The 20501-nt window shown below is 44.3% G+C and overlaps 1 protein-coding gene across 1 annotated transcript; it reads left to right on the top strand.

Moving 5' to 3' along the window:
• The first annotated feature begins 7250 nt into the window (after positions 1–7250).
• LOC144826645 (uncharacterized) lies at positions 7251–9796 on the top strand. Its single transcript, XM_078685190.1, has 4 exons — positions 7251–7389; positions 7551–7687; positions 7961–8207; positions 9490–9796. The coding sequence occupies exons 1-4, from the start codon at positions 7251–7253 to the stop codon at positions 9573–9575; spliced, it is 609 nt and encodes a 202-aa protein (XP_078541316.1). The 3' UTR covers positions 9576–9796.
• The last annotated feature ends 10705 nt before the right edge of the window (positions 9797–20501 follow it).

Here is a 20501-nt window from a genome sequence, read left to right as displayed (position 1 = left end):
AGTGTATTTTTAGACGCTGAAAAAACGTTTAATTCTGTAGAATGGCCATTTATGAAAACAGTGCTAAGGCGCATTGGAGTGGGTGAGGTCTTTCTCCAGTTAGTAACGGTCTTATATAACGCCCCAGTTGCAAAAGTTTGATTGGGTAACAGGGTTACATCTCCCATACCTATCTCAAGAAGTACCCGTCAGGGATGCTCTTTATCTCCTCTGCTGTACGCTTGGTCACTGAACTACTGATCTGCGCTCTGAGAGACTACCATGGGCACAGGGGAGTGCACTTCCTGGGCTACCATTTGATTGTCTCGGCGTACTCTGATGACATGCTTCTTTATATTCGGGACCCTGAGAGACAGCTTACAGCTGTCCTCACACAGGTGGTCCGGTTTGGGCTACTATCTGGCCTTAAGGTTAACTGGGCCAAATGTTTAATTTTCCCCCTAACGCCAGCGACGGTTCCGGTGAATCTGGACTTCCGTCTACAATGGACCATCGACTCCGATCCCTATTTAGGTATTAACAGATGGCTTTGGGGAGGAAGAGGTCATCACAGCACCAGACAAAGTGTGGCACAGAGTATAAATAAAATACCCCCATGCTCATTTACTCATCAAGTACCATTCATTAGATTTCACCAAGGGGGTTCACCCAAAATGTAGCCCAAAAATAAGAGCAAGCAAGATTGTACAATAATAGTAGATCAAAAAGCCCATGCAGTGCAAGGATCCGTTTCCATGACAAATAAGCAAACATTCTGCCTCGTATCAACACCCCTCCCCTTATATTTTATTCCCCTGTTTTTTTAGTTCTCTCATAAGGAGCTTGCAAGACATTTTGTTACCCTGCGACCCTTGACCCTGCTCCAGGCAGGTCGCTCCCCCATGCCGCGGCAGCACTACCTGCTGCGTCTTTGTTCCCTTGCTCGCTGCTGCTACGACTGCCGCAAGTTCAGGGCCCTCCTCCATCCGCAGGCTACCACCTGCTCCTCATCCCTGGTGGCCAGTGGCTTGCCGAGGTCTGCTTGCTCTGTTTGCTTTGCCACATTGTGCTTTATTGTATTGTCTAATTGCTCGTTTTTCTTCTCCTTCGGTTTTACCACTGTTCAATTCTGTGCCCTGTGCCCTCGTTTTGCCTTCTGTTCCCACGCCATTTCCTGCCTCATTTCTCCCGCCGCTGTGCCCCCTGCGGCCCAGCCCCCCCCTGCTTGTACTGTATTTGCCTCTGTTTTAATAGCTCGTTTTTCCTCCTTCCCCTTGGTTCCTGTACCCTCTTTTTGCCTTCTGTTCCTGCCCGGTTTTTACCACTGCTGTGCCCCCTGCGGCCCGACCCCGCTTGTACGTATTTGCCTCTGTTTTAATTGCTTGTTTTTCCTCCTTCCGCTTGGTTTCTGTGCCCTCTTTTTGCCTTCTGTCCCTGCCCCGTCTTTCCCGCCGCTGTGCCCCCTACGGCCCCGACCCCTGCTTGTACTGTATTTGCCTCTGTTTTAATTTTTCGTTTTTCCTCCTTCCCCTTGGTTTCTGTGCCCTCTTTTTGCCTTCTGTTTCTGCCCCATTTTTTCCCGCTGCTGTGTCCCCTGCGGCCCGCCCCCCGCTCACCCATTCGTCCACTTCCTCCTCCCAGCTGCTCATCCCTCCCACCTCTCCTTCTTATGGCGGCTGCGCCCAGCGGGCACACCGCTGGCGCGCTGAAGGCGCGCCTAAGGCAAGCCCGTCTGTGCCCATCCACGCCTGGACCGCACCCAGCATCAGAACCCCTGGCCCCCGCGAATCCCACAATGCCCGTCTCCACTACGATGCCAGCACCCTACTCGCACTCAATACCGGACGATCACACACCTGCTTCCTGGCCGCCCCGAAACCCACCCAAGGACCCTTCTCCTGCCGGAACTGCAGCTTCACCAGCATCCGATCCGCCAAGCCACCCACCGTGAAAGAACGCAACGACCTCAGATGCATCCTTCACAACACCCGCTCTGCCCGCAGACACACCCTTGTACTCTGGGACCTATTCGACTCAACCTCCCCAGACGTCGCCTTCCTGACGGAGACCTGGTTGAACCCCTCCTCAGCACCCAACATCGCCATAGCCATCCTGGACAGCTACAAGATCACCCGCAGGGACCTCACCAATGGAGTAGGAGGACGAATCACCATCATCCACAGAAACACTCTCAGAGTCTCGACCAACACCAACGACACCCTCAGCACCGCCAAACACCTGAATTTCCAGATCCACACCGATTAGAACATCGCCCTCAGAGAAACGCTCGTCTACAGACCCCCGGACCCTGACCACAGTTCAGGGACTCCATCGCTGACTTCGTCAGTACAAACACCATCGCCTCCACAGACTACATCCTCCTCGGGAACCTGAACTTCCACCTCAAGAACAACAACGACACCAACTCTACCACCATGATCGACAACCTCCCCAACCTCGGACTCAGACACCCCATCACGACACCCACCCACTCTGCTGGCCATGTGCTTGACCCCGTCTTCTTCGCAAGCTCCCAAGTCTCCTTCAGCCACACCACCGAACTCCACTGGTCTGACCATCGCTGCATCCACTTCACCTTCCGGAAACCCACCACGCACCACCGCACCCAACAGATCCCTCACCACTGCTGGAGCAAAGTCACCGAAGACCAGCTAACACCACCCTCGTCCGGAGCCCACCCACCGACCACACCGACCCCGACACCGCCGCCCGCAACCTCAGACAATGGATCGACGACTGCGCCAACACCCTCGCCCCGATCAGGAAACCATCCAACAGACACAACAGCAAGAAAGCCAACTGGTTCACGGAAGACCTCCAGGCTAGGCCTGGGTGGCAAATTCCGTTCCGCTCGCGGAATTTGCGGAATTTGGGTAAATTCGCGTTCCGCGGATTTAGGTAATTTCGCGTTCCGCGGAGAACGCCAAATTGCTCAAAATTCTCGTTCCACAACTTCCCAAAATGTTTTGCTAGTTTGCGTTCTCAAAATGCGTGTTCACGAGATTTCCCCCCACCCCCCGAGCACGCGAACAGCAATTGCGAACAGGAAAAAAGCATCGCGAACAAGCAATTCCCGTGTTCGCTGAGATTTTTTACCGTTTGGCAGAGATTTGCGTAATGCGATTACGCAAATTCCCCCCACCCCTACTCCAAAAATCCAAGCAAACGTGCCGTAAGCTAGAGAAGAAATGGCACCGCGAACAGACACCGGACAGCCACGCAGCCCACAAGAACACCACCCCAGACACCATCAACTCATCAGATCCGCCAAAAGAGCCTCGTTTAAAGACCCCCTAGAGAACAACGCACACAACAGCAAAGAGCTCTTCAACATTTTGAAGGAACTCTCCAACTCCAGCTCCAACACCAACGGCATCCCACCTTCGCAAGACCTGTGTGACTCCCTTGCCACCCTCTGCCATTGCAAGATCGCAGACATCCACAACAGCTCCAACATCACGACTGACCCAATAACCACTGAGACCTCCGCCCCACGGCCACTATCCGCACTGACCCCATGCTCTCCTGGACCAACATAAATGACGACGACACCATCAAAATCATGAACACCAGCCGCTCTGGATCTCCGTCAGACCCATGCCCACACCACATCTTCAACAAAGCCAGCACCACCATCGGACCCCATCTCGGGCAAAGCCATCAACATCTCTTTCGAGACAGCAACCTTCCCAAAGAGCTGGAAGCACGCCGAGATCAACGCCCTACTCAAAAAACCCAAGGCTGACCCCAAGGACCTCAAGAAACTCTGTCCCATCTCCCTGCGAAGGTCATCGAGAAGACCGTCAACAGACAACTGACCCACTACCTCAAGGAGAACAGCATCCTGGACCCATCCCAGTCCGGATTCGCAGCAACTGCAGCACCGAAACTGCCCTCATCGCCGCCACCGATGACATTAGGGCCCTGCTGGACAGCGGAGAAACCGTGGCCCTCATCCTCCTGGACCCGTCAGCTGCCTTCGACACAGTCTGCTACAGCACCCTAGGCACACGCCTCCACAATGCTGGGATCCGAGAGAAGGCTCTGAACTCGACCACCTCCTTCCTCTCCAGCAGAACCCAGAGCATCCGCCTCCCCCCTTTCCACTCCGTAGCCACGAGAACATCTGCGGCGTACCCCAGGACTCATCCCTCATCCCAACATTGTTCAACATTTACATGGCACAGCTCGCCCACATGCATGACCTCAACATCATCTCATACACCGACAACACCCAGCTGATCCTCTCCCTCACCAAAGACCACCTCACCGCCAAAACCAACCTCCACGAAGGAATGAAAGATGTAGCCGAGTGGATAATGAACAGCCGACTGAAGCTAAACTCGGACAAGACGGAAGTCCTCAGCCTCGGCTCCACCCCCTCGGCCTGGGACGACTCCTGGTGGCCGACCGCACTGGGAACAGCTCCAACACCCACTGACCATGTACGCAACCCAGGGTTCATCCTCGATTCCACTCTCTCCATGACAAAGCAGGTCAACGCCATCTCGTCCCCCTGCTCCAACACCCTCTGCATGCTCTGCAAGATTTACAGGTCGATCCCCACCGAAACAAGAAGAACGGTCACCCAGGCCCTCGTCGGCAGCAGGCTAGACTACGGTAACGCCCTCTACGCAGGAGCCTCAGCCAAACTCCTGAAACAACTGCAATGCGTACAAAACGCCTCTGCACGCCTGATCCTCGACATCCCTCGCTGCAGCTACATCACACCCGACCTGAGAGACCTGCACTGGCTACCCGTCAACAAGAGGATCACCTTCAAGCTCCTCACCCACGCACACAAGGCACTACACAACACCAGTCCAACATACCTCAACAGACAACTCTGTTTCTACACCCCCAACCGCAAGCTCCGCTCCGCCGACCTCGCCCTCGGCACAGTCCTCCGCATCTGAAGAGCGACCTCCGGCAGCAGATCATTCTCCCACCTCGCCGCTAAGACCTGAAACACCCTCCTCATCCTCCTACGTCAGACCCAGGACCTTTAGACCTTCAGAAAACTCCTCAAGCCCTGGCTATTCGAGCAGTAGCAGCACCCCCCGCGCCTTGAGACCCTCATGGGTAAGTAGTGCACTTTACAAATGTTCTGATTGATTGAACACATAAATGGAGAAAACTTGCTGTTTCCCTTCATGAATCTGCTGAAATACCTAGCAATGAGAAAGCAAACACATCTGCGTTAACTCAATAATGAAATGTAATGCCGGTGCCCGAAGCTCTGCTCAAAAGCTCGCTACTATTGTAATTAAACGTCGGCATGCTGATGATGCGGCACAATCAGCATGTTGTAAGACAGTAATGACAAAAGCATATTAACAGTATCTTGGCAAAACAGCCCTTGCTGATAGCTAGATTATACTTGGAGGCGACGCATGCCTTATTTGCAGGCACAAATACTGCATAAATGTTGCACTAAGTAGAGTCAAGAGAATCTTCCCTTTTACTAACCTTGGCCTAAATAAGAACACAGTACACTCTGATCAGTGTGGGTGCCATAGCAGGCTAAAATGTTGCAATATAATAGGGCTACTGGAATTATGCAGCAGGTGAGGAACAAATTATGTGGCAGGGTTGACTAAATTATGCAGCAAGAAAAAACAAATTATGTTGCATAATGCAATACATTTTGTGATAGTCTTGCTTTAATATTTTGTGCTTTTTACACATAGTAGCACTGTCTGGGCAACAACTGTACCTCGTTAGTACCTGTTTAACTACAAAATAAAGTAATAAGTAATGAAAGATGACAAGTCAACCTTTACCAACAGCCTTCCACTGCTTAGGAACACGTGTCACCATGTTTTTAGTAACTTTCATCCAATTAAGCTGGAAACTGATTTTTGGGTAAAATATGCAGATTATGCATCAGATGCTGATTCAGTGGCACATACAGCAGATCCATAGTTGTGGGGAAAACACTGCTTCCGCAGTATCACATAATTCCAGTGGCCCTGAATATAACAAATATCGCTGCCATTACACAGTAGCTGCGCTGTTTGCCCCCTGGATATATTCTACAGAGCAATTTGGATAGAAGAAATAATTAGGATTTGGTGATCCAGCTGGTAAATTAATTCTACTTGCATACCCAGTAAATCGCATGTTTGGCAGAGTCATCAATCTTGGCCACCTTTTTTATAATCAAACCAAGTAGAAGTTCAATACACCCAAAAGATCATAGCATATATAGGCCATAGTATTATCCTAATGGGCTGTAGCATTAAATGTAGCAATTCACAACCAACCGGCTTTTTCCAATGATTTTCTGGAAAACTGAAAAACATTCCTGAAATTCCTCTCGACTTTTTACTTCAAGGCCTTGCACACCATATTATCACTTACATTATATCACACAAAATTCCCCATATCAAACAAACTGAAATAACTTTACAGCAACCCCACAACCGCCCACCAAAAGCCATCTCTGCCTGCAGAGCTGGGACTCAAACCTGTGTCCTCAAAAGAGAGCAGCTCTCCGCTCCGTCAACTGTAGCAGCCTTATACATACTTAACTATTAAATGCCAAAATGTTAACATTTACAACATGTCCTGCAGCACTCACCTTTAGGCATGTACCTGAATTAATGAGCGCCGGAAGTGACGTCATTGCTCTGCTGCAGGAACGAATGCAGTGAGGGTGCAATAGCCATAAAAGGGGCCCGATGGATCGGCCGCGGTCTCTTTATTTTCCAACTTTACACTTTGAAAGCAGGAAAATTTCAGGGATTCCAGAGTATCTCAGGCAAGGCATGCTGCAGCTAATACCAAGGGGTCAATGTTAAACAGTTGATCAGGGCAGGACTGAGATGCATAGCCAGTCGATGTCGTACTACCACAGCAGCACCCACACAGTCATCCGCACCCCAGGGCCACTGGGGAGCCCTGAAGGCAAGGGCTAACCCTGGTTCTTAGACTCCCGTCCCAGGGCTTTAAGTGGGCCGGGCCCTGCTGGTGCTGACCGGCAATCTTTAGGTGCCCTTCTCTACCCCTCACTGCCTCTCTGTAACAGGGACTAGCTTTTCAGTTTTAAATAGCGCAAACTGGGAGTGCTTTAAATCAAGCACCATTTAAATTACACAAGAGCATACGTTTTTTTAAATCACAGTTTTTTCCCCCTTAGGACAATGAAGAATCATTTCATTTGATGACGGAGAAAGGTCCATCATTCAACACTAGAGGTTTTTTTTAAAGTACAAAGAAAATTGCATTTCCACTTGTATGACGTAATTATGATGTGCTTTCTCTCTAAGGAAATGGTATTTAACTCCTTGTCCATAATTAATCAAAAGGAAAGCTATTCTGTTGGCCCAGGTTTCTGCCTAAATGAGGAGTGTGTACGGTTTCAACCTAAAAACAAACACTTAAAAGGTGTGTGCTTGAGATTCTACCTTTCCACGTAAACTGCAACAAATTCCCATTAATAATCCTTTTTTCCACCCAAACACATGCATTGCCAAAAAGTATGCTTGTTATGTGTATATTGTATTTACTATCTGCTGCCTTTAAAAAATGTATTTATTTGATTATAGCACAGTTGCAAGGCACTTGCAATAGGGAGTTGGCTATACAGCATTTGAAAGCTGCACTGTCTGCTTTGACCAATTCAAGGTACTTAACAGATACAGCAGCATCAAAAATATGCAGTCGATCATTCACTGTACAAAAGGTACTTGTTTTCTTTGCCACTCTTTTAGCACAGTTAAAGATAATATAGGACAAACCCTGTAGATTTCCGGCATGGTGTCTTTGGAATCTTTCTGCATGCAATCTCTTTAAATATGTTTGATTTATACTCCTGGAGCTAACCTGGCAAATATTACATTGTTAGCCATGTAGAGATGCAAAAACCAAAATCAAAAAAACACTCTCTTCCTATATATATTTTTTAGTATGTAACCTAACATGATGGCAAATAGTTAATAGTTGTGTTATTTTGAAGACTGATATGCAGCAGGTGATGAAGGAATCAAATGATCCTTCACGGTTCAGAGATGTTCTCATTCCAAAGAGAGAATTGCGCAAACTCTCGGAGGAAGCCAAGGCAGTTCGGGACAATGCAGGTTTTCTTCTCAATGATATCAGTGAAATACGTTTTTCTCCAAAAGAACTTGCATCTGCAAAAGGTGTAACGAAAGCTCATGCTGGAACAGCTATCCTTGATGAGGAGAAGGTTGATGCATTATTTGGTAAGATATTACAAAAGTTTAAATTAACATTCAGTCAATCTTGGATTGTGAAAATTCATTATTATACATTGTGTTAAGTTATGTTAGCATATGTGGTCTTGTATCATATATTTGAATGATGACTTCATTATTAGTTAACAGCTGTCTGCAGAAGAGCAAGAAGAGCAATGTGGGTGGCTTGTAATTTATTAACAGTTTGTGCTGAGTTTGTGCTACAGATGGCATGCAAATCTAGCGCAAAGCCTTGAGATGGGAATTTATTTCTAAATCTCTAGCTCCAGGTGAGGGGCTCAAACTGGATGAATGGGTGATAGCAAACTGCACTTATAAAATACTGTGCTTGCAGCTTTTATTTAGACCTGATCAACGCTCCTAAAAATTAGATCAGTTGATCCTGTTCCTATCACTTGGTTGTACGCTCCAATTTTGATTTCTGGTCACTATGCTTGTTTTTTAGACTGTTTTCCAAATATGAATATTGCAAGTAGAGTTCAGAATCATCGTGGCTGCCTCCATGATGGTTTTGTAAAGAAATCTGGCACTGATTACTTTCTGTTTGCAGAGGAAGCGTGACAGCATCTAGTGAACATGACTATGGCACATGTTTGTTTCAATGCATCTACATTGGTACAGTCTTTCTTCCAAGTACCTCAGCATTTCAAAAGGGTGAACGCGGCAGAGAAGACAGACTGCTAATTGGGGCTAGAACTGTCATTAGGGACCAGGGGCTAAACACCAGTAATGTGGTGGTGCTTTGTGTTAATTTCTTTTGTCAGTCACGTTTGCTCTTTTATAACTCTCACATTTAGTGCAGATTTTGAGCGACAGAAAGGTACCCCTGCCATACCCAGGTGTACCGTTCTTAGCCATACCCACTCCTGTTGCCCTAAGAGTTTCATGAATTTTTGGAGGAAACCCAACTTTTTATCATCAATGGCCTCATTGTACAAAAGTTAAGACCTTTGTTGACGGTGGACATTTCTGTCCTCTTCCTGAAAATCCAACAGATTTCCTGAAACCACAACTTGCTGCTTCACTCTTAAGTTCATAAAGGAACTTTTTCTTTTTTTACCTTCTGCCCCCCTCTTCATCAATGCCTTGCTCTCACCTGTGCCTCTTTGACCAAGTGCCCTTAATGTTACACTTATGAACCCTTGTAAACCTAACCATATCACATCTGGCACACTATAAGAAATAATGGAATTGGAACATTTCAAAGGCAGCCCAGCCCTTTTAAAAACTAAAAATAGTGATACTGATGTATGCTATTTTATTTTTGCAGAGATTATGAAGTCTGTGTGCAGTGCCAATGGCTGGCCATCACTGGACAACAGAAGTAAGAGAAGGAATCTGGTAGAAGAGGATTAAGGAAAACTCAGAATCTAGAATTAAACAACGAAGTTCCTGATTTTCATTAAGCCATTTGTTCTTGTTGCAGTAGTCTGGCCTTTTTTCCCTGCTTTTTTTCATGGACTTTTTTTTCCCTGGACTTTTTGTCTTGTTTGGTATCCTGGCCCTATGGGGCCAAATATGTGCTTTAGATAAATAAAATTACATGTTGACACATCCCTTGGATTATTGTTCCTTTAACCACTGTGTTTTTTTTTAGTCTTTTGCCACTGGTCACCATGTCAAACAGCTTCAGATAATGCTCTGTACCTCAAAATAAGGCAAGTACCAGTGATTCATGAGTGTGGGAGTAGCGGCCACATTGTTAAACTTATCTGAATGAAAAGTGTAACATTGTTGCAGACCACTTCATTTGTATGAAGGTGCTTGTGGTATTTCTGCAGCACAAACCTAGCCAAAAATAGCATTTCTCATATGTATTTTATACAGGTGTCTACCTCTCACAGTAGAGTTTAAAATGTATCTGATTATTAGGAGCAGATTTATAGAAGTTTTGTGTTTGGCTTGCTTAAGTTTTAGAATGCAGACCTGAATCAAAATCCTTTTCAGGATTTGCAAATCAGAGCAAATTGGTATTTGGTACAACACTCATCCGAAATGGGAAAAGTTTCACATTTGTCTAGATATAGTATTTTTCTGGTTTCGGAAGGGTACCCTTCCAGGACAAAACCTAAACTAGACTCTCACAGACAAAATTGCATTATAGTGCCAATGTGTGTGCATGACTCTCAGCTGCCTAATGGTGCAGTGGTGCTAGGGAGAGGTATAGACATGACACTTTCCTGCTCTTTCCAATTAGAGTGCTGCACTGCATTCAGTGACAGTTTTGTAAATCTGGGCCTTACTTTAGAACTTGTGGCATTGCAAACAATTCATAGTATTGTATAAAAAGGCATATTACATCCAAGTGGCCTGTTTTCGACAGGAAAGTACATTGAGGAGGTGATCCTCCAAATGTTTTCCTACCAGCAAATCCATATTCCTAAACTACTAGTGGGACCCTGCAAGGGAATACTAGCAGTCGGCTAACGTGCTTCTAACATGGAATTGTCAAGGTGTAATCCATCCCGTAATGATTTATTAGTGATCCACAGACATTCAAAATTGTTAATTAAATCATTTGGGAGTAATCTACACCTGGCCTTTAGTTGGCTTAAAATCATCAAAGAGTATTTCACAATCATCTGAAAGTCCTTATGTAGCCATCATTAAGTAATCCACACTCATTCTGTAGCTGACCATAAATAATCCTGAGTAATCCACGCTCATTTTTGAGTTGTCATTAAATCATCCTAGAGTAATCTACGCTTATACTGAAAATGTCATGTGGCCATTCTCAAGTAATCAATAGCCATCCTGAAGTGGTCATAGGATCATCCAGGAATAATCCACACTCACCTGAAATTGTCATGGGATCATTCCAGAGAAATCAACTTCCATCCTGAAGCGGTTATAGGATCATCCAGGAATAATCAACTGTCATCCTGAAATTGTTGTAGAATCATCCTAAAGTAATCCACAGTCATCCTTAAATTGTCTAGAGCCCATCCTGGAGTAATTCTCACTCATCCTGAAGTTGTCAATTAGTATTCGTAGAGTTGTAAAAGGTAATCACTTCCTGCCAGTGGAAGTCATCAGAACACCATCCTAGAGTAGTTTTTGTGATTACTCTATAGAGTCATCTCATTTAAATATTTCATCCTACAGGCATACTTCAGGATGGCTTGGGATGACTTCCCCAGATAATTACACGAATAGCTCAGCTAAAGTCATCAGATGACTTCAGAATGACTCCAGGATGATCTTCCTTTTTGACTAGGGTGGGGCTCAAGTGACGTGCTGGTCCAACGGAAGATGGGACCTTTGGAGCAGGAGGACAACAGCAGAGAGGGGTGAGAGCTAGAGTGGATGTGAATTGGGCCGGAAGCGGAAGCTCAGTGAAATGTATGACTGGCTGGGATAGGAGAAGGCAGCTACTGGTGTGGCATGCGAATGACCCGTGAGGATCCTCTCCTATGATTGGAGAAGCACAGGAAACCAGCAACAAAAGGACTGTACTGCTGCAAAATGGATCACCTTAAATTTGGATTAATTCTTGACATATTTTGTATACATCTGTAATGTGTGGAGGATGCTGGAGACTTTGAAGGAAAGTAATGAAAGTAATGGATTGTAAGACCTCAACTGATTCTACCTCTGCTTTAGTCTGCCAGTAGAGAAATTTCAATGATGGCTGTTATACCCAAACCATGTATCGATGAACCACCATATTAGGCAACGATAATGGTAGGCACTGAAGACAAGGTACATAAGGCTCACATAAAAATGACAGAGCGATAAACAACTTACTGGAGACTTTGAAGGAAAGTAATGAAAGTAATGGATTGTAAGACCTCAACTGATTCTACCTCTGCTTTAGTCTGCCAGTAGAGAAATTTCAATGATGGCTGTTATACCCAAACCATGTATCGATGAACCACCATATTAGGCAACGATAATGGTAGGCACTGAAGATAAGGTACATAAGGCTCACATAAAAATGACAGAGCGATAAACAACTTGCATAGTTGTCAAAGTTTAGTATCAGAATGAATGTTTTCGATTGGATGAGAACATTGATTCTCATATGTCAAGTGACAAACCTTTAGGTGTATCATCAAAACGACACCTAGTGCCTTTCTATACTTAATAAGAACCCCAGGATACATTAGGTGTCTTATACTGCACTTTTAAGTATTTTGGGGGCATCTGTGCAGTTTACTCTACTGACGTATCCGTCATCGAATTCCATCAATGGGCTGGGACAGACTTTCCTTCTAAAACCTACCTTGCTGATCTTACTTTTTGCTGTTAGCCAGGAGCAATCTTCATCATTCACTCAAATCTATGTCTGAAGTGGTTTATTGATAAACATTTTATGTAAAATTTTATATCAATATGGTGACACTTTTTACATTAGATCTATAGATTGCTACCTAAAAGAACCTACTTTTTTGCCTGTGATGTGTATTTGTTATGATGGTTCAGTGGATGCTACTGTTCTTTGTTCTTCAGGAGCTTATTTGAGAGTCCTTTTGTTGTCCCTTCAATTGTTCAGAAGTGATGCATAGTAAAGAAGTATGAAGCAACCCTGTATTTCTGGAAAACCTGAACCTTCCTATGGTAGTAAAGCAATGGTTCGGTCAGAGCTGTTTCAGAAAAATACTTTTTGACATGTTAGGGAAAAGTAATAAACATTAAATTGCAGCGATAGTTTACTACAGTGTACTAAGGAACCAAATCTAAAAAAGGAGAGAAGGCCATAGCAGATGGCAAGGTCACACAATTATTTCAGCAGTGATTGTCAATAATTCAGATGTTAGAGTATTTTTATGTCTAGAAACAAATGATATGCAGCATATGGTACAACCCCAGTAAAAAAGAAGGGTGCAGTGGCACAGTGGTTTGTAGAAAAAATATCCGTCAGAGAGCATGACCTTCCCTCAAAGATTTGCACTGTAAATCAATCCGAAAAGCTTTATGAAATGAATTACCAGAAACTATATATAAACATAGACTGAATCTCACAAGATGGGATACAATTCAATAGATAAATAAATATAAATAATATTCAGAATAATTAACATTGTCAAAATAATAGTTCACATAAGATTTTGAATTTATTCCTTCATTCCTTTTAACTCCCCAGGCACATTTTGCGACAATTCCAAGCTTTGGGGCATACACATCTTTAAAAATAATTACAACGAAGAAATTAGGATGACACAAAATAAAAGGAGTATGGGCCCTTCAAATGTTTAATTGTATATGTAAAAATATACTATAGTCACTACTTGTTACTTTCCATTTATTTTTATTTAAGCTGCCTTTCTTACTAACCATATAAAAATATGGGGCTACTATATCAAAAGACCTGTTTTTGCTTGTGCAATGGGCCTTGTGTTGTGATTAAGTGACCATGTGGTGATAAAAGCAGTAGACGTGGGTCCCGGTCTCACTGTGCTAATGAGTTCAAGCCAGCCTGGCTGATGAGGGGTGATACCCAGAAATCTGTCCCAGGATACTGGTTTCTGGTCCAGGGAGGACCTGGCTTGGTAGTTCGGACTGGACTGTTCCCATGGGGAGCAGGGCCAAGACTGATTTGATTATGGCTGGATCTAAACTGGGGTGGCATGCTGAGCAAATGATCAATGGATTTAACCCAGATCTCTTGACTGAGGTGAAAGTTTGATTTGTTCCACATTCCGTCCATCATTTGTGTGTCTTTAACTATCTAAAAGTTGGCATTTTCGAAATTGTAATGAAAAATCTGACTTTGCCATTTAAGGGAGTATTAAATTAAAGTTTCATAGGTACCAAACGTGACATGGCTACCTGTTTCCAATTAGGTTTGATGACAGTTTATTATATGTAAGAAGGAATCCCCAGTGTTGTCCTATGTAAGGGGTAGGCCTCACAGTAGTGAAAAACAAATGTAGGAGTTTTTCACGACAAGGACATGTAAAACTTAAATGTACATGCCCAAACTTTTTATTACACAGCACTCTAGCCTATGGGCTACCTAGGGCTTCGCAGGGGGTATTAGTGCCAAGTCGACATGGCAGTTTAAAACTGCAAATAGGCTCCAATGGCAGACCTAGGACATGTTTTAAGGTGCTACATAAGTGGGTGGCACAATAAGTGCTGCAGACCCACAGGTATCATTTAATTTATAGGCCCTGGGTACATGGTATTCCACTCCATAAAGGGCTTACAAGTAAATGAAATATGCCAATTAGGTATATGCCAATCAAACCATATTTAGGGGAGTGAGCACAAGCACTTTAGCACTTGTTAGCAGTGCTAAAGTGCACAGAGTCCTAAGGCCAACAAAAATGCACTCAGCAAAAAGTGAAAGGAAAAAGGCAAAATGTTTGGGAGTGAGCCTGCAGAGAAGGCAAGGTCCAGCAGCTCTGAATGATATATAGTTGCTGTTCTCCACCATCTCCATGAGAAAAAGATAAAGAATTCAACATTTAAACAACAGAGCAGCCGAGTGGTACCATCCAGTTTCGTTTCTCCCATAAGATCGTATGCCATACAGACTTAACATGGCCTTTTTTCGCATACAGGCTGACAAACTGGAAAGATTTATAAAGTTCAGGCACAAATTTGTGACGCTGTCAGGAGGGTTCCTCTGGAGTGATACAATGACCTAGATCACCCACCTCTGGACACCAAGGGCTCTGTCTGACTTTCACATAGAAACCCAATGTGGACAGATGAGGGGAGGGGGTTTGGTGTAGGGAATAGCAGGGAAGGAGACAGTCCATTTAAATCTCTCATCACTTGTTGTAAATGCACATACCATTAGTAGGTACTAGAACGCGTTAGGGATCCAAAGTCTGTTCGCATCAAACATTTTCAGGGAGCGACGTGGAATTCTTGCAGAGAAGACTTCTCTTATTGTTGCTAAATTAAACTTCCTTCTGCTTTCTCCTAGATGCGGTTTTCAGCATTGTGTTCTAAGAACTCTCCATTTTCTTTCCTCATGACCTTTTTAGTTTAGTTCCACTTGCTAAGTGACTCACTCACCAATGTTTCACAAGTGATTAATTTCCACATGTTTTGTAGGTTTTATGCAGAAATTAGGAAAAAATATTTGCTCCCGATCCTGCGAGAAGCTGGCTTTAGCCAAGTCAGACCTGCTCTTATGTTTCTCCAGATGTTAGGCAGTCCCTCTACTATCTTCTGCGTGGCTAGTTTCTTAGTGGCAGCATTAAGAATTAAAATGAAAAATTTCGAGACAAATGTATAAACATGCCTGTTTTTATAAATTAATTGTATTTTATGTGTCTTTTATGGGCTCTCACTGAAATTGTATATGTATGAAATGCTCAAACTTCTGTATGTTTGTTGTTTCTTTTATGATTTTAATCAATCGAATAAAGTATTTTGACTGACTGACTGACTGATTCATTTACTGTTCTTCCTTATGAATACATCTCTTTACAGACCAAAAAGACGATGTAAATCATTGAGTGTTTTCTTTTCAAAGTGCATATGTGCATTTACCAGACGTTGCAAAGCAAAAGCCATCCCGTCCAAGTTCGTCAGTACTCTGACATGGTGTGACTCACCTCCTGATGAAAAATGAAAACACTCTCTGGTACACTTCAGCAGCTCCACAGACGCCGGTTGGAATGCAAACCCTTTATAGTGACGGTCCTGAAATGGTTCAATTTTCCTGTGAAGTGGATGAAGCCTCACATAGGGCCAGATGTGGATTTGCAATTACCGAATAGAAGTTTTCATGATTTGCTATTTGGTAATCGCAAACATCGATGTACACATGTGTGTGTTTCATACATATAACTATTCCCAATGGGTCACAAATAGACTTACCTCATTAATATTAATATGGTAGGTTGCAATTGGCGACCCATTGGGAATGGCTAAAATCACAGGGATAGTGACCTGCTGGGGTGAGCTGACCACCATGTCTGTGATCGCTTCTAAATAAAGCTATATCTATTTTGTTTTTTACGCAAACCGTTTTCCTTACATGAAAGCAGGATGCATTTGAAAAAGAAAATGGAAAAGTTTTCTTTTCATTTTTTAAGAGTAAGATGTGGTCCGTGGGACCACGGCCTGCTTTTAAAAAACGTTTTTTACAAACATTCACAAAGGGAAAGGGGTCCCTTGAGGACCCCTTCCCATTTGATAATGGGTCACCACCTACTTGAAATAGGTGTAAAATGAGTATCTATTGCAACTGCATTTTGGTTGCAAAACATTCACACATATCCCACATATAACACTCCCCTTCCTAATACTGAATCGCAAACCCATTTTGCGGTTCGGCAATATGTTACAAATCACAAAATTTGCAGTCACAAACAGCCTGATTCTGCGAATCGGGCCATTTGCAACCTGAAGAAAGCTACATACATCTGGCCCATAGTTTTGCTTATCCTGACATTGTGTTTTGACTCTATCGAAATACTAATCTTCATATTGGCAATAATTTGAACCCTTAAAGATTGTGCATGTAGGTATTCTTAAAAATGCCGCTCATTTAATAATTTGCTTGTTTTACAATATTGATATTTTTTTGCTTACAGTGGCCTATGATTTTATTGATTTTTCCTATTATTTTGTTTAGTTCATTCTGCACTAATCTAGGCTTGAACTAAACAATTTTAAAAATAATAGTGCTTATTTTTTGTGGGTGCCTGCTTGTGGAAAAAGCTGCCAGTGGTCAAAACAATAATCCAAACCACGAGGACCATGCCTCAGCTTCTGCAGTGCCATCCCTGACCTCATCTCCCCAATTGCCATCGACGCCGAGCACCACATCTTCCTAGAGGATCTTAACTTCCACCTCAGTGATACCAGTAACACTAGAACAAACGACCTCTTGGAAAGCATGAGCAACATCGCCCTCCGGCAACTTGTTACTGACCCTACCCACAGCGCAGAACAAATGCTCGGCCCCATCTTGATGCACAGGAACAGAGTCAAGTACAGCCAGGTCTCACAGCTCATCGGGACTGACCATTTCAGTGTCCCCTTCCCCATCCCAGGACATAGCAACACTGACACCATGCCCCCCCAGCTCCATGCGCAGAAACTGGAAAAAGATATCAGAAGACCAGTGGAGCAATACTCTCAATTCCCACCTCCCAGACACAACATCCAACCCAGAACAGGTTGCGAAGAACTTCTCTCAGTGGATCACAGAATGCGCCGACACAACTCCCCCGCTGGCCAGCCAAATCCAAGGGACCAGCCAGAAGATCGAGCTGGTTCACCGCAGAGCTGAAATCCACAAAACGCAACTGCTGGCAAGTAGAAAGGAAGTTGTGCACCAGCAAACAGACAGTAGACCATACGGCCTTCAAAACCGCACTCAACTAGTACCACTGCCACCTGAACAAAAGCCAAAGAAGAACATCCTAGCAGACTGCACGGAAGTCAGCACAATCCGCAGCAGAGAGCTCTTCTCTATTGTGAAGAAATTCTCCAGAGCCACAGAGAATGGCCCCGCCCCTGGCGGACTTCTTTGACGAAGAGATCTCAGCCAATAATGAAAACTTCAAACACTAACCCCCCACCACTGACATGTAAAGTGGTCAGAGTCCGTTAGTTAACTAAACATCAAATGTAAAGCAAAAACTCAATATGACTTAAATCATCATAGTTCATAGATCCAGTATGTATTTTATTTCCATACATAAAACACTGGATATTTGGTATCATTCAATGAGTACCCAAGGACATTGAGTTACAAAATCAGTGCTCAAGCATATAGATTGATTCATTGAATCACACAGTCTTATATACATAAATGAGAGATACGTTGCATTTAAGATCCATCATACAGATAGCTTGAGGTTTATAAAGCAATATGACATATTATTCACATTCCAATTGAAAAAAATGTGCGCTCAAAGTGAACAAGAAAGGAGGTAGTTTAGAGGGGATGGGTGTGATGGAAAGAGGTGAGGACTGGGTAAAGGCGTTGTGATCCTGTTACAATCACAGTAAAATCAAGTGCAACCTTTACAGTCTAAATTAGATCATAAGTTCCATAAAGGTCTTCAACATAGGATCCGTATTGTTCCATAATTTACTCCTATGTTCAGAGAAATGGCGTGGTCTGGTTGTCTACGTTTCGACCCCTGTTGTAAGGGTTAATGGAAACCTCAGGCTGGGGTCTTCATCAGGACAAAAGAATCAGTAGCGCTTTACATAAGGCCATCCTGTGGCTCTTGGATTGGGACCATCAAGGGTTCGTATGTCGAGGTGTAATTTGGCCGGCAGCCGACGGGGACGAGATCTACAGGCTCTCTTTGGCGAGGATGAGACACAACCTGGGAACGTGACGCTTGACGCACCTCCTGATACCACGAATCAATTGAATACGACAAAAGACTGGAAAGCTCTCTTGACCCAAATTACACCTCGACATACGAACCCTTGATGGTCCCAATCCAAGAGCCACAGGATGGCCTTATGTAAAGCGCTCCTGATTCTTTTGTCCTGATGAAGACCCCAGCCTGAGGTTTCCATTAACCCTTACAACAGGGGTCGAAACGTAGACAACCAGACCACGCCACTTCTCTGAACATAGGAGTAAATTATGGAACAATACGGATCCTATGTTGAAGAGCTTTATGGAACTTATGATCTAATTTAGACTGTAAAGGTTGCACTTGATTTTACTGTGATTGTAACAGGATCACAACACCTTTACCCAGTCCTCACCTCTTTCCATCACACCCATCCCCTCTAAACTACCTCCTTTCTTGTTCACTTAGAGCGCACATTTTTTTGAATTGGAATGTGAATAATATGTCATATTGCTTTATAAGCCTCAAGCTATCTGTATGATGGATCTTAAATGCAACGTATCTCTCATTTATGTATATAAGACTGTGTGATTCAATGAATCAATCTATATGCTTGAGCACTGATTTTGTAACTCAATGTCCTTGGGTACTCATTGAATGATACCAAATATCCAGTGTTTTATGTATGGAAATAAAATACATACTGGATCTATGATGATTTAAGTCATATTGAGTTTTTGCTTTACATTTGATGTTTAGTTAACTAACGGACTCTGACCACTTTACACGTACCTGCCTAACTGACCCAGGTCAGACAGTTTGTAGGGTCTTCCCCGTTACCCCCCACCACTGACAGCATCAAGCTGATCACACTGACACCCACAAACCCAAACCTCTAACACCTGCTCCCCATTGGGTTCCTCTCACAACTCAAGCCACAATCTCCATCATGAACTCCTTGCACTTGGGAGCACCCATGGACCCCTGCACCTACAAGGTCTTCATAATTGGTCGCAAGATGATTGGTGACAAGCTCAAGAAAGTCCTGCACACCTCCATCAGCTTGGTCTCCTTCCCTGAAGAATGGAAACATGCTGAAGTTAGGCCCCTCATGATGAAACTGTCTGTGAATCCAGCAGGACTGAAGTACTAACGGCCCATCTCCCTGCTCCCTTTTCCACCGAAGGTTCTTGAAAAGGCTATCAGCCAGCAACACACCTAACACCTGGAACACAACAACTTCCTGGACCCTTCTCAATGCAGATTCCGAGCCAACCACATCACTGAGACAGTCTTGATTGCAGCCAGCGACAACAAGAGGGTCCTCCTGAACCATGGCAAATTGGCAGCCCTCATCCTTCTGTAGCTCTCAGCCGCCTTTGACACTGACTCCCATCACATCTTGTTTAACTGACTTCACCACATCCGAATCCAGTGAGTCACAATCAAATGGATCGCCTCATACCTCACCGGAAAAAAACATAGGATCGGTCTCCCACCATTCACCTTATAACCCAAGGAGATCATCTATGGCGTCCCCCAAGAATTGTCCCTCAACCCCCCTCTTCATTACATACATGACCCCCTCTGGCCAACACCGTCAGATCGCACAAACTCAATATAATCTCCTATGCCAACAACACCCAGCTCATCCTCTTGCTATCAGAAAACCCCTCCACCACCACAGCCAACTTCCACAGACGTATGATGAACGTCGCCGACTGGATGAGGGACAACTGTCTCAAGCTCAACACAGACAAGATGGAAGTCCTCATCTTGGGGAACAACACCTTGCCATGGAAAGACGCATGGTGGCCTGCTGAACTCAGCCCGTCCACTGCCCCAACAGACCACTCATGCCACGTCAGAATTTTCTTGGACAGCAAGCTATCTATGAGGAAACAGGTTTCATCCACCTGCTACCACATCCTACGCATGCTTCGCAAGATCTTCAGGTGGTCCTAACCAAAACATGCAGGCCCTCATCACCTGAAGGCTGGACTACGGGAACACAGTCTACGTAGGATTCTATGCTCGCCTCCTGAAGAGA

The sequence above is a fragment of the Lissotriton helveticus genome, chromosome 3_2 (assembly GCF_964261635.1).
Source record: "Lissotriton helveticus chromosome 3_2, aLisHel1.1, whole genome shotgun sequence".
Classification (NCBI taxonomy): Eukaryota; Metazoa; Chordata; class Amphibia; order Caudata; family Salamandridae; genus Lissotriton; species Lissotriton helveticus.
The sequence above is the reverse complement of the archived record's forward strand: the minus strand, read 5'-3'. Positions and strand labels throughout refer to the sequence as shown.

What these genes read in the sequence shown, in the direction of transcription:
- LOC144826645 (XM_078685190.1), top strand. Translation starts at nt 7,251, where the DNA reads ATGATGTGCTTTCTCTCTAAGGAAATGGTATTTAACTCCTTGTCCATA. An exon ending in GATCATTCACTGTACAAAAG is followed by an intron (nt 7,688 to 7,960) that starts GTACTTGTTTTC and finishes GTTATTTTGAAG; the next exon opens with ACTGATATGCAGCAGGTGAT. An exon ending in GAAGGTTGATGCATTATTTG is followed by an intron (nt 8,208 to 9,489) that starts GTAAGATATTAC and finishes TTATTTTTGCAG; the next exon opens with AGATTATGAAGTCTGTGTGC.